Here is a 13,047-nt window from a genome sequence, read left to right on the forward strand (position 1 = left end):
CTATCCATGTGTGAGCAAATTTCATGACTTTATTTTCCCTAACATCTGTGTAGTATCCCACTGTGTAGATGTACTATGATTTTTTTTTTATTCACTTATCTGCACAAACTTGGGTTTTTCCAGATTCTGGCTATTATGAATAGTGCTGCAATGAACATAGGAATCCAGATGCTTTTTCTGCATTTTGGGGGAAAGGATTCTAAATTGTATTTCCAGTGTTTGTATTACTAGGTCATAAGGCAACTCAGTTTCTAATCTAGTTTTAGGAATGTCCAGTGAATTAGAGTCCTCTTCTCTCCCATTTTCACTACACCCAAAAGAGTTCTTGTTCTTTGTGAAGTGTGTCAGTCTCTGGTATGAGGTGATGCCTCATTGTTGTTTTGATTTTCATCTCCCAGATGATTAATGATGTGGAGCATTTTTTTCTTGTGCCTTTTGACCATCTGTATTTCTTCTTTGAGGAAATGTCGATTTACCTCTTCTCTCTTTATTTTTGGATGGGGTTAGGTGTTTATTTTTTCTAATTAAGCTCTACTATGCCTTACGTATTTTAGATATTAATATCATTTCACATGGGTATTGAGTAGTTTCTCCCCTTCTGTGGGCAGTCTTTATAACCTGATCATTGTTTCCTTTAAGGTGCAGAAACTTCTTAATTTCATCCAATCCTAATTGTTTTCTTTGCTTCCACTTTTTTTTTTTTTTTTGTCAATAGTCTTTCTTTTTTGAAGATACCATTAGCTTCAATGTCATGGAGAGTATTTCATATGTTTTTTCTATGTACCTTATGGTTTTAGGTCTGATATCAAGGTCTTTATTTAGGTTTGAGTTTTATGCGTAAATCAAGAAGAGGTCTGAGGTATGTTTCTTGTACGAATTTGATCAGACTTCCAGCATCACTTGTTGCAGAAGATTTCCTTGCTACATTTCACTTTGCTGTACTTTTTTCTCTTTTGTCAAAATTAGCTTATCATATGCCTGGAGATCTGTCTCAGTATGTTCAGTTTTATTATACATATCTGAGGGTCTCTCTTTTATTCTCATACCATGGTGTTTTAAATATTACTGCTTTGTAATACACTTTGATGTTGGGAAAGGTAATGTCCACAATCTTCTTTTCCCCAAGGACTGTTTTAGCTATTTATAGAGGTTTATTCTTCCATATGAAATTCAGGAGCATTAGCTCTATTTCTTCGAAAAATTTTATGGCTATCTTTATAGGCACTGCTTTAACTATACTCAATGCTTTGGGGTATATTGTCATTTTAATTTTAATGTTGCTAATCCCCCAATTTATAAACCGGATATGTTTCCATTTCCTTATGTACTCTTATTTCTTGAAGTAGTGTTTTGTAGTTTTCTATGTATGGCTCTTTTACCTCTTTAGCTAAGCTGATTCTGAGTTACTTGATTTTATGTGAGGAGATTTTTTTCTTTTAATTTAAACACCATAGTTACAAGGTTGTTTATGCTGCAGGGTGTTTTTTCACAGATAAAATCATTCATATTGAGTTTTAGTCATACAGTATACAATAACCTTCACCTGGGAACATTCCCTGCCACTACTGTCAACAGTTTCCCACTTACCCTCCCCGATGTCGATATCACCTTCCCCGCTTGCTTCTTGGGCAGCATTCTCTCTCTCTCTCTCTCTCTCTCTCTCTCTCTCTCTCTCTCTCTCTCTCTCTCTCTCTCTCTCTCTCTCTCTCTCTCTCTCCCTCCCTCCCTCCCTCCCTCCCTCTCTCCCTCCCTCTCCCTCCCTCTCCCTCCCTCTCTTCCTCTCTCCCTCTCCCTCTCCCTCTCCCTCTCCCTCTCCTTTTTTGACACTGTTATTAATGAAGATGCCATGTATGTCACTTTTATAGTAGACCATTCTCTAACTGCACTCTCCATTCTTTGTGATAAGCTTCAAACCATGGACTGGTCTTCTTTTTTTTTTTTTTTTTTTTGGTTTTTGGTTTTTGGGCCACACCCGGCGATGCTCAGGGGTTACTCCTGGCTCAGAAATAGCTCCTGGCAGGCACGGGGGACCATATGGGACACCGGGATTCGAACCAACCACCTTTGGTCCTGGATAGGCTGCTTGCAAGGCAAATGCCGCTGTGCTATCTCTCCGGGCCCGGACTGGTCTTCTTAATCCTCATCTCTGTTGTCTCTGGATTACACACTCTCTTTTTTTTTATATATATATATATCCCACAGATAATTATTCTGTTAACCCCTCTTCCTCTGACTCATTTCACTGATATCCATTCTATCTATGAATAAGCCAAATTCATAACTTTATCTTAACAGCTGCATCCATTGTACATGGATTGTATAGATGTATGACTGTTTCTTTAACTACTCATATTTTGTTAGGTATCTGGGTTGCTTCTAGATTATAGATATTTTATATAGTCCTGCTATGAACATAGAAGTATAGAAGGCATTTTTGTATTGCGTTTTTATGTTTGTAGGGTATATCCCTAGTAGAGGTATTGCTGGATCATAAGGAAGCTCAATTTCTAGTTTTTTGGTTTTTTTTTTTAGCAATCTCTATATTATTTTCCAGAAAGGTTGAATCAGTCTATATTCCCAGCAGCTGTGAATGAGAGTCCATTTATCCTAGCATCCATGCCAGCACTGGTTCTTGTTTTTTTGTGAAGTGTGACAGTCTCTATGGTATGAGTTGATACTTCATTGATACTTTGATTTGCATCTTCTTGATGGAGATTGCCAGGTCCTGCATCTCTCTTTACTGCCTCAAAACTACCTCCTCAGGCCACCACCTCTTCCATGTTTTTTCTCTGGTAGTCTCTAAAGATGCTTTTCTATCTGGCTACCGGACACTACTTCCTCTGTTAATAATTTTTTGAATATTTTTCTTTTTTTTCTCTGAGAGTCGGAATTTACTAAGGAATACAAATTATGTAGACAATGTTTTTAAATATTCAGGAGAAAATTTCCACTGTTTTTGGTTTGTTTGTTGTTTTCATAATTGAATCACATCTGGAAACCTGGTGGTGTTCAGTGTTTCCTGGCTCTGCTTTCAGGGATCTCTCATGGCAAAGCTTATGGGACCATATGTGGTGCCAGAGGATCAACTCTGGGAAGGCCATCCTATAACTTTTGTCTTACCACACTTTTTAAATGTAACTTCATTTTAATATGTAGGAGTATAAATAGAATAATTTGTTGTCTAACACAAGTTTCCTTATTTATGGAGAAAGGTTAGTTCTGAAAAAAATTTTAATGATGAAAGATTAGATATAAAGAAGAATGGAACATGCAAATATATGAATCTATTAGTATTCACATTATCAAAGGTTGGGAAGAAATAAGTAATCAGAATACTGGAACATTTTACATGGGGCCTGGAGAGATCATATAGCAAATAGGGCATTTTACTTTCATATGCCCAGCATTCCATATGATACCCTTGTGCCTATGAGGAGTAATTGCTAAGTGTAGAGCCAGGAGTAATCCCTAAATACTACCAGTTCTGGTTCATAAACAAACAAACAAAAAAAAAAAGAACACAACAAAACACTGAAAAGTCTAGCCCAATATTGCCGGTTGTATTAATGAGAGCATATTGTATAAACTGGTTTCTATTGAAACAGGTCTCAGTTTGTCCAGAGTGTTATTGCCCGGATTTTGGTGGAACTCACTTCTTCGAGAAGCACTTTCAGATTTACTATTCAAGGCCATGATGGCAAAGTATACATCTTGGTAAGTAATTACTTCATCGAACTGTTTGATCAAGGGCCTCAGAAAGTTCTCAGTTCTAGAACTTGAGATAAAAAATTAGGTTTATAATGAAAGCATAATTTAGAAATCAAGTCTGTTAATTTAACAAATTCTCAAGTGTTTAAGGTGCTTTAACTTGTTAGTTTATGATGCTGGGGCTGTGGAGAAAAATGGAAATTCAATTTTTATACCACTGAGGTTTTTAACTTTTAAAGTCTTGTTCACCTGTTCTATCGTATTCACTTTTATTTTACACTTGATATATTTTTATATATAAAATAGGCTCTATAACTCTGTTTTGTATGTGTTGTATACATACATGTATGTGTTAAGAACACTAGTAAAATTTACAGATTTTTTATGTCCAACATAATATTTTTACACTTTGCACTATGATTTACAGTATCATTAATAAGTAAATTATGTTCCAATTCCGCATACCTATAACCTGTGTCAGCATCCCTCCACCAAGATATGCCCCCTTCTTATCTCATTCTACCTTTATAAACCTTTAAAAATGATTAAAATTATTGTAATTTGAGTCACATGTGTATAATAGTGTTGATATTTATGATTGGCATGTACAAAGTTGGTTGTTTTGTTGAGTGTTGACAGTGTTCATGGGTTATTACTGGCTCTGCACTCAGGGATCGTACCTAATGGGCTTGGAGACCGTATGGAATGACAAATTGAACTGAGTTGGCCACGTGCATGGCAGGAACCCTACCTGCTATACTATCTATCTGCCCTGACATTTATAAAGTTACCTCATTTCACCTTCAACAAAGTGTTCAGAAGTAGCAATATTATATTACCTTCTGAGCACTTCATCATCTTCTGACATCCTTTTCCTCTAGTTGGCGTTTTTAGTTTGTAATCAAAGCCAATGATTTGCCAGCATTTGAAACTTTCCATCCACTGTATTATACAGCAGATTTTTAGATTTGGGGTATTTTTTCCTAACTGAAACTTAATATCTTTGATGAATAACTTCCCAGTTTTGGCTCCTTCAGCTCCTGACAGACACTTTTTTTGTACTTTTCTGTTTCTATAAAATATATTATTTTAGAAGTCTCATGTAAGTGGAAATATATATACTCTTTTTCCCTCTGGCTTGTTTCCCTAGACATATCTTCAGGGTAAACCACATTGTGTGTTTATGTATCATATTATCTTTACACAATTCTGTGGACATGTACCTTTTTTTTCTTTATTCATGTATTCATTCTCATGGTTGTTGACATTCTTTATATGTTTTTACTAGTATAAATAGTGCTAGTGAATATTGGAGTAAGATCTTAATATTAAGATATATCTAAGAAGTAGTGGCAGGGCTTGAAGAATAAACTCTGCAGTTAGTAGAATCATCCCTGACATGTGCCATGTGTATCTGGTCATACTACTTTTACTAAGAATAATCTTGCGCCAGGAAGTTGTGAGGTCCTGAGTTTGATTATAGGCTCCTGATACCCACAAGCACTGCCTGATACAACCCTGTAAGCCACAAGCTCTCAAAGGTAAGGCCCATAACACACAGTAGGCACTACAGTGAATGTCCCTTAAAAGTAATATTGGAGAGATATTGGTGATGGGAATGTTGCACTGGTGATGGGTGGTGTTAAAAAAAAATTTATAAAAGGAAAAAAAAAAAGAAATATTTAGGCCAAAACTATGCTGCAAAAAAAAAAAAAAAAAGTAATATTGGAGCAAGAGAGATTTGTACAGGGCTAATATAGTTACATGCAGTTCTGTCCCAAGCACCACCTTTAGCAACTCCCAGCAAAAGAAGCAAAAGTAGCCTCTGGACACTGTCACACTGTCAGGTGTGCCCCAAAAGTTGCAGAAAAGAATTTGAGATTTGTATGTGAGATTGTATGAATGAGAACCCAACCAATATGACTTCTTCCATTGCTATATTATTTAACCTGTAGATATATATTAAGTTCTGGGACTAGAGAAATAGTACAGTGGGCAGGGCACTTGCCTCACATGTGCCAACCCAGGTTCGATTCCCATCATTCGATATGCTGGGTCTGTTAGGAGTGATCTCTGAGCACAAAACCAGGAATAAGCCCTGAGCACTGCTGGGTGAAGGAAATCTTGAACAGTAACAAAAAGAACAAGTGTGCAAAAGAAAGTCATGATTTAGGTGTTCAAGGTAGGTCAAAAATAACTTCAGGGAATGACAAGCTAGTATGTAAACATAGATGCTAAAAGGAAGGAAGGACATTGAGGATATTTGTAGCTTTGTAGCTAGCCTTCTGTTTTTTGTTTATAGTTTGGATTTTTGGAGGTCATTCAAATTTCTCCTCTTGCAATTCTGTAGCAGTTTCTTGGAAAGTGGGCTAATCCAATGTAATATTTTATGTTTTAAAAATTCAGGATAATGTACCTATTATAATTTGACATCACTGGTGACAGATAAAGTGATGTGGGGAAGAAATGCCATATGTAATTTTCCTGTTTGTTTTTTTTTATGTATTTTGATAGTTTTGTGTTGGTGTTTTAATATGCTATGAGACTCAGATGGGGTTGTAATATTCTCATACTGAACTTTTCTCTTCTTTTCTTTAGCTATGGCTCTTAAACTGTGATAGTCTGGTGATTGACTCTTTGAAGAATTCCAGAAAGATACAAAGAAGTATACAGAAATTTCCCCTGTTGGAAGATCTACTGAAAGCAGATGCTGGTTCCCCTTGTAGTACTGTCAAGGTCCTCTATGTGCCGTGCATCAAAAATAGGAATGAAAAGTAAGATATGGTTTTGTTTTCTCAACCCATTATAGCTTAGTTTCTGTTGCCTCCTTGGTGTTAAAAGCAGAAATGAAAAGTAAATTATAGCTTTGTTTTCCCATTCCACATTTTGGTTTATAATTGGAGCTAGAGATTTAGTGTAGCAGATAAGTGCTTGCATTGAATGTCGCTAATCTAGGTTTCATCTCTGGCACTACATATTGTTCCTTGAGTACTCTCAGGCCTGAGTAAACCTGAGCACACTTGGGAACGGCCCAAAAATGAGAAAGAGAGAGAAAGAAGTGAATTAAATTCTGTACAACTTCCTAAGAAGCCTGTAGAAGTTGTACTGCTAAATATGCTTTCAAAATAGATTGAATTATTATAAATGACTCATGCTAATGTGCAGAAAGCTTGCTTTTACTGAAAATAATTGTCTTTTTATTGTAGTCTCAACAGTCTGTACATATGGTTGGAGTGTTAAATCAGGCTTCAGCAACTAAGAATATTTGCTGATACACACTTTCTAACTTTCTAACCAGGATACAGTTCTGAACAAAATATAGTCCCTGAAATGTATATAAAGAAATCAAAGATATATATGGCTCGTACTGTGAATCATGCACTTTCCTGAGGATTTCTTTATTTAAAACTTATGACAACCCTGTACAACAGCTACAATTATGACCTGCATTTTAAAGATAAAGATCTTAAAATGCAGGTCTTAAATTACTTTGGGAGAATGTAAAGCTAGTTAATTGGTATGTGCTAGGATGTGTGTTCCATGTTGTCATTTTATATTAAAAACTTAAAGTTCCTCAGATGAGATGATACTTAACTGAAAAAGTCAAGGAAATGAAAAAGTGTGGCATATCTTACAGAAGAGCATTTCCAGCAGAAGTAACAGAAAGTGTTCATATGTAAAAAATTGGAAGTTCATACTCACCGTACACTGTTAAAATGGATTTGATTGAATTTGTAATAGAAACAGAGAAATCCTGATCTTTTTCTGGGATGTAAAAAGCATTAAAAATATTACACTTGGGGCCGCAAGTGGTAAGGCTGCGCTAGCTTAGCACGGACCGTGGTTCGATCCCCCAGCATACCATATGGTCCCCAGAGCCAGGAACGATTTCTGAGTGCATAGCCAGGAGTAACCCCTGAGCATCTATATTACTGCATCAGCTAATAAGTTGAGTAGTCAGGGAGGTGGTAGAAATGTCTTGCAGCTGTTGGGCTGAATTATACTCCCAGATTAGTCCCTGAGCCAGGGCCCACTTGAAAAGTAGATTCTGGTCGTGAGCAGCAGTCCATGGTACTGAGAGGTTGAAAGGATGTGGGAGAGGGGACTGTCGGTATATGGCAGTGTAATGGTGGTGTTCCAGGCACAAGGGTTGTTGAACTGTAGGGATAGAGGGGTTTAAATCCAGGATAAGTGAACAGAGGTAAATAATAGAAAATGTTTTGCTGAGTGGCAATCGGGGATGTGGGAAAATAGAAGGGCTTACAACATATACGGACATTATGTATGACACAGATGGACATTAGGCTAACATAAAAGTGGCCACCACACACATACATAGTTGATTGATCAATATGTTATAGCTATAAAACTGACCCATCTAGGTGGTAAATAGGAATGATTCAAAGTGCTTCATAAATATAATGCTGGCAAGTAAGGTGGAAAGAATATTTTAAGCCAGTTACTGTAATAGCTAATTGCTAGGAGTCACAGCTAGTGAGAGTAGACTTGTCTTTAAAAGCATCAAATTTAGATTGTGCATATATCATTCTCAAACTAGTCAGCTTTTCTATATCCTGTCTTAAGCATATCACAAATGTTTTCTTCATAAGTTGCTAAACATCCTAAAAGAGAATTGTAATAAGTATTAAGGGCACGGAGCTCTGTAGCACGAGTCTAAAGCCTTTAATTTCCCGTAGATTTCTGTAAAGAAAAAAAACCTTAGAACATTTTTGTAGATATATAAAAATTGAAAATAAATTGCTATAAAATTCTTATAATGCGCACTGTAAATTGGGCCATTACCATTCAAATGCCTTTCCATAGATTTCTGTGAACAAAAACATTAGAGTAGTATTACAGCCATCTATTAAAAGATAATTTTTCAGCTTGATAACCTTCTTTGTCTTATACAGCTATTATCCATTGCTCTTGATCCCACAGAAATATAAAAGGATTATAAAGTGATGAGGATTTCACAGAAGTGAGGATATTGCAAATTTTATGATCATCAAACTTAAACCCTCGTTGTTTTGCTGCATTTTTACAAAAGGCAGTGTAATGGCTGCTGTCTAGCCCACCATAGTGATTCGAAACAGAAAATAAGTTATATTTTTTAAAGTAGCTGGTAGAGATAGATGCATAAAAGTCTTAAATGTCTGACACCTGGTCAGGCTCTGGACTGGATTTGAACTGACCCTAGAAAGAATAACTATAATAGGCTCATTAAGCTGCTCTGTCTGTGCCAAAATGTTCTACAACTTTCAAATCACTGATCATCATACTCTCTTTTCTGCCCATCAGCTTTATTCAGATCTTCATTGAAACCATTCAATAGCTGCATAGTATTTCATTGTATAGATGTAACAGTTTCTTTAGCCACATATTTGTTTTGTTGTTGGGCACCTGATTTGTGTCCAGATTCTGGCTATTGTAAACAGTGCTGTTATGATCATAGGAGTGCAGAGAGCATTAATTTAATGTGGTTTTGTGGTCCTAGATATGTCCCTTGGAGTGGTATTGTTGGATCATATGGGAACTCAATGTCCAATTTTTTAAGGAATATCCATATTGTTTTCCAAAAGGCTGGACTAGATGGCATTTCCACTAGCAATGAATGAGAGTTCTTTTCTTCCCACATCCTTACCAGCAGTGGTTGTTCTTGTTCTTTGTGATGTGTGCCAATATCTGGGGCATGATATGATGCTGTATTTTGATTTGCATCTCCCTAATGATTAGGGATGTGGAGCATTTTTCATGTGCCTTTTCACCATCTGTATTTCTTCTTTGAGAAAATGTCCATTTGTTCTCCCCATTTTTTGATAGGGTTAGATGTTTTATTCTTGTTAAGTTCTGTCAGTACCTTGTATATTGTAGATATTCGTCCCTTACCTGATGGGTGTTGAGTGACTAGTTTCTCCCATTCTTGGGTGACCTTTTTACCCTACTAATTGATACCTTTGAAGTGCAGAAAATTTTCAGCTTAATGTAATTTTATTTGTTTATCTCTGCTTGCACTTGTTGGTCAGTGGTGTTTCCTCCTTGAAGATGCCCTTAGTTTCAATGTCAAGGAATGTTTTACCTACATTTTCTTCTATATACCTTATAGTTTCAGGTCTGATATCAAGGTCTTTAATCCATTATGATTTGACTTTTGTGTATGGTGTTAAATAGAAGTTCGAATTTGCTTTTTGCATCTCCCAACACCACATGTTAAAAGAGGCTTTCCTGGCTCCATTTTTCATTTCTTGAATCTTTATCAAAGATTAGTTAATTTTATGAATGGGGGTTATTCTCTGAATGTTCAAGTCTATTCTGTTGATCTTAGCATCTATTTTTATTATGGAACCATATTCTTTTTTTTTTTTTTTTTTTTTTTGGTTTTTGGGCCACACCCGTTTGACGCTCAGGGGTTACTCCTGGCTATGAGCTCAGAAATCGCCCCTGGCTTGGGGAGACCATATGGGACGCCGGGGGATTGAACCGCGGTCCGTCCTACGCTAGCGCTTGTAAGGCAGATACCTTACCTCTAGCGCCACCTTCCCGGCCCCGGAACCATATTCTTTTAATGATTATTGCTTTGTAGTACAATTTAAAGTTGGGGAAAGTGATGCCTCCCATCTTTTTTCCTAGGGTTGTGGTAGCTATTGGCCACTTATTGTTCCAGATGAATTTGAGGAGTGTCAACCTATAAACCAGCTACCAGCAAGCATGTTATCACATCCTAATATATCCTCTTAAGCTCCCTGTCATTAGAGCATCTAGCAAGATATCATCTATACAATGAATAATATTAACATGGGGGAAATCTTGTACAAGTAGGGCATAAAAGCACATCAGTGAAATTTTGACACAATCGGTCATTCAGGTAAAATAGTCCATTGGAATGTACATAAGGGTGTTTAGTTTTATAAGAGAGAATGGGGAATGCAAAGCGTTTAAAGTCCACTCACGTGTGGGTATGTTTTAAAAACAGTCATTTAAGTCTATTACAAACAGAAGCCAGTGTTTAGGAATAGCTTTAGGGCAGGGAGCCTGGCTTGCTAGGAATCTATAAGAATCACTGTAGAGGGGCCGGAGTGGTGGCGCAGTGGTAGGGCATTTGCCTTGCACACTGCTGACCCAGGACAGACTGCAGTTCCATATGGTCCCCCGAACCAGGAGTGATTTCTGAGCACATAGCCAGGAGTAACCCCTGAGTGTCACCAGGTATGGCCCAAAATCCTGGAAAAAAAAAAAAAGAATCATTGTAGAATTAACATTTCTTAGGTCAATGAACAGCTGCCATTTGACAGACTTCTTTTGTTTGTTTTTTTTTTGGGGGGGGGGGTTTGGTGCTCAGGGGTTACTCTTGGCTAAGCACTCAGAAATTACCCCTGGCTTGGGGGGACCATATGGGACGCCGGGGGAATCAAACAGCGGTCCTTCCTTGGCTAGTGCTTGCAAGGTAGACACCTTACCTCTAGTGCCACCACTCCAGCCCCAAACAGACTTCTTTTGTATAACAAAAACAGAAGACTTCCATTCTGAAAATGAGATTTTAATATGTCCCAGTTTAAGTTGTTCCTCTACCAAATCTACTAGTGCCTTTAATTTTACATTTTTTTAGGAGCCACTGTGGGGTTCACACAGAATTGTGAGATTTCCACTGAATGCAGAGGGTTGGTGAGTGCTGAACCATAGCCTCCCCAGTTAAAAAGGTGTGGCTATCACTTCATCCCACATTCTTTATGGTACTTGAGATCATATACCAAGAATAGAACCCACATATGCCATGTTTAAGACATACACTCTATCTACTATACTATCTCTAGAGTCTATGGTATTATTATTATTATTTTTGATTTTGGGGCCACACCTGATGATGCTCAGGTATTTCTCCTGGTTATGCGCTCAGAAATTACTCCTGGCTTGGAATACCATATGGGATGCCAGGGAATCAAGCTGGTTTGTCCTAGGCTAGGACGGGCAAGGCAGATGCCTTACCGCTTGTGCCACTGTTCCAGCCCCTATGGTATGATTTTTAAAAACTAATTTAATTAAAGAGCTGTGATTAACAAAGCATATCATATTTCAACACCAGTCCCAATTGTCAACACCCAGCACCCATTGTTCCCTTACTCCAGTGCTTCTCAAATAATGGGGCGCTTGGCTTTGTAAAGGGGGGCACGTTTGACCTTGGCAAACACTGTCATAACAAGCTAAGTGCTGCAGGCGTCATGCGTCTCAGCAGCTGTAGTAGGGGTGAAGTCCTCACGAGAAGAAAGCAGGAGCACGAGCGGACGAATGGGATAATTTTGAAATAATAATAACCACACACACAGAGTATGTGGGGTCAACACACCGTCCGGCAGGAGTGTGATACTTTATTCTCGAGACAGTGGTTTATATAAGGGTAAACCAGTCTCAGGTGTTAAAGGTATTAATTATCTTAACGAAGCAAATAGTTTTTATCAATTTAACTTCAATTTGCCCCAGAACTTCAGCTGCAAGAAAGAAAAATCTTATAAGGTCCTATAAGGGGTTTTATTGTAATCTTTTGGTGGTGGAATTTTCTTTAGCCATTTATTTAATAGAGACCACGTTTTTTCCATTGAGATTTATAAAGGATAGATAGTCAAATAACTAAAAATGCAATGCCAAGCATCTCTAACGAAATTCCTCAACCATCCATGCAGGGAAAAAAGGCGTCCACAGCGGGCCTTTTGAGGAATCCCGTGGGGGATATTTCAGTTTACCCCACCAGGAAAATCTAAGGATACATCTGGTGGGCTGAATTCCCCTAAAAATTTATGGAGGCGTGACAGCTAAGCCCCGTGCTTATGTCTCTGTATGTCTCTGGAGCTGAGAGTTGCTGTGTCCTGCTTCAAACCCTGCTTCGAAAAGCTATGCATTGCAAAATGTGCTCATTGTAGCCATTAATCCAGACATCACCTCTGATTAAAAAATCAGCTCAAATTATTTTACATATTTTTGTTTTGCAAAAATAAATAAAGTTATTTTTAATAAAGATACTATTTACACTTGCGCGGGGGTGGGGCGCAAAAATGTTTTCTTCTTAGGGGGGCATGACAGAAAATAATTGAGAAGCACTGCCTTACTTCATCATCCCTCCTCTACTACTACTCTGTCCCCTGCCTTGACAGGCACATTACAAAGTTTGGTGATTGCAGCTAAAATCTTATGCTTTCAGTGTTTTTGAGTCTATATTTTTGATGTATAGCTATATTATTCTCCTACTTTACCAGTATAACTGAAGCCCCAACTCTTGTTCCCTGATTAATTCTCTTTCTCAGCTACTTTCTTCCCACCTGGATTACTTTTCTTCTCCCTAAGCTCTGA

The 13,047-nt window shown here is 37.6% G+C and overlaps 1 protein-coding gene across 1 annotated transcript in view; it reads left to right on the forward strand.

Annotated features, from left to right (window-relative positions):
* The window catches only part of UBE3D (ubiquitin protein ligase E3D), a 137,470-nt gene that overhangs the window by 16,279 nt on the left and 108,144 nt on the right, over positions 1–13,047 (forward strand). Inside the window, exons 6-7 of the mRNA XM_049772319.1 lie at positions 3,606–3,714; positions 6,307–6,482. Coding sequence (XP_049628276.1) covers positions 3,606–3,714; positions 6,307–6,482 — 285 coding nt within the window. The remainder of the gene's footprint in view (positions 1–3,605; positions 3,715–6,306; positions 6,483–13,047) is intronic.

The sequence above is a fragment of the Suncus etruscus genome, chromosome 4 (genome assembly GCF_024139225.1).
Source record: "Suncus etruscus isolate mSunEtr1 chromosome 4, mSunEtr1.pri.cur, whole genome shotgun sequence".
Classification (NCBI taxonomy): Eukaryota; Metazoa; Chordata; class Mammalia; order Eulipotyphla; family Soricidae; genus Suncus; species Suncus etruscus.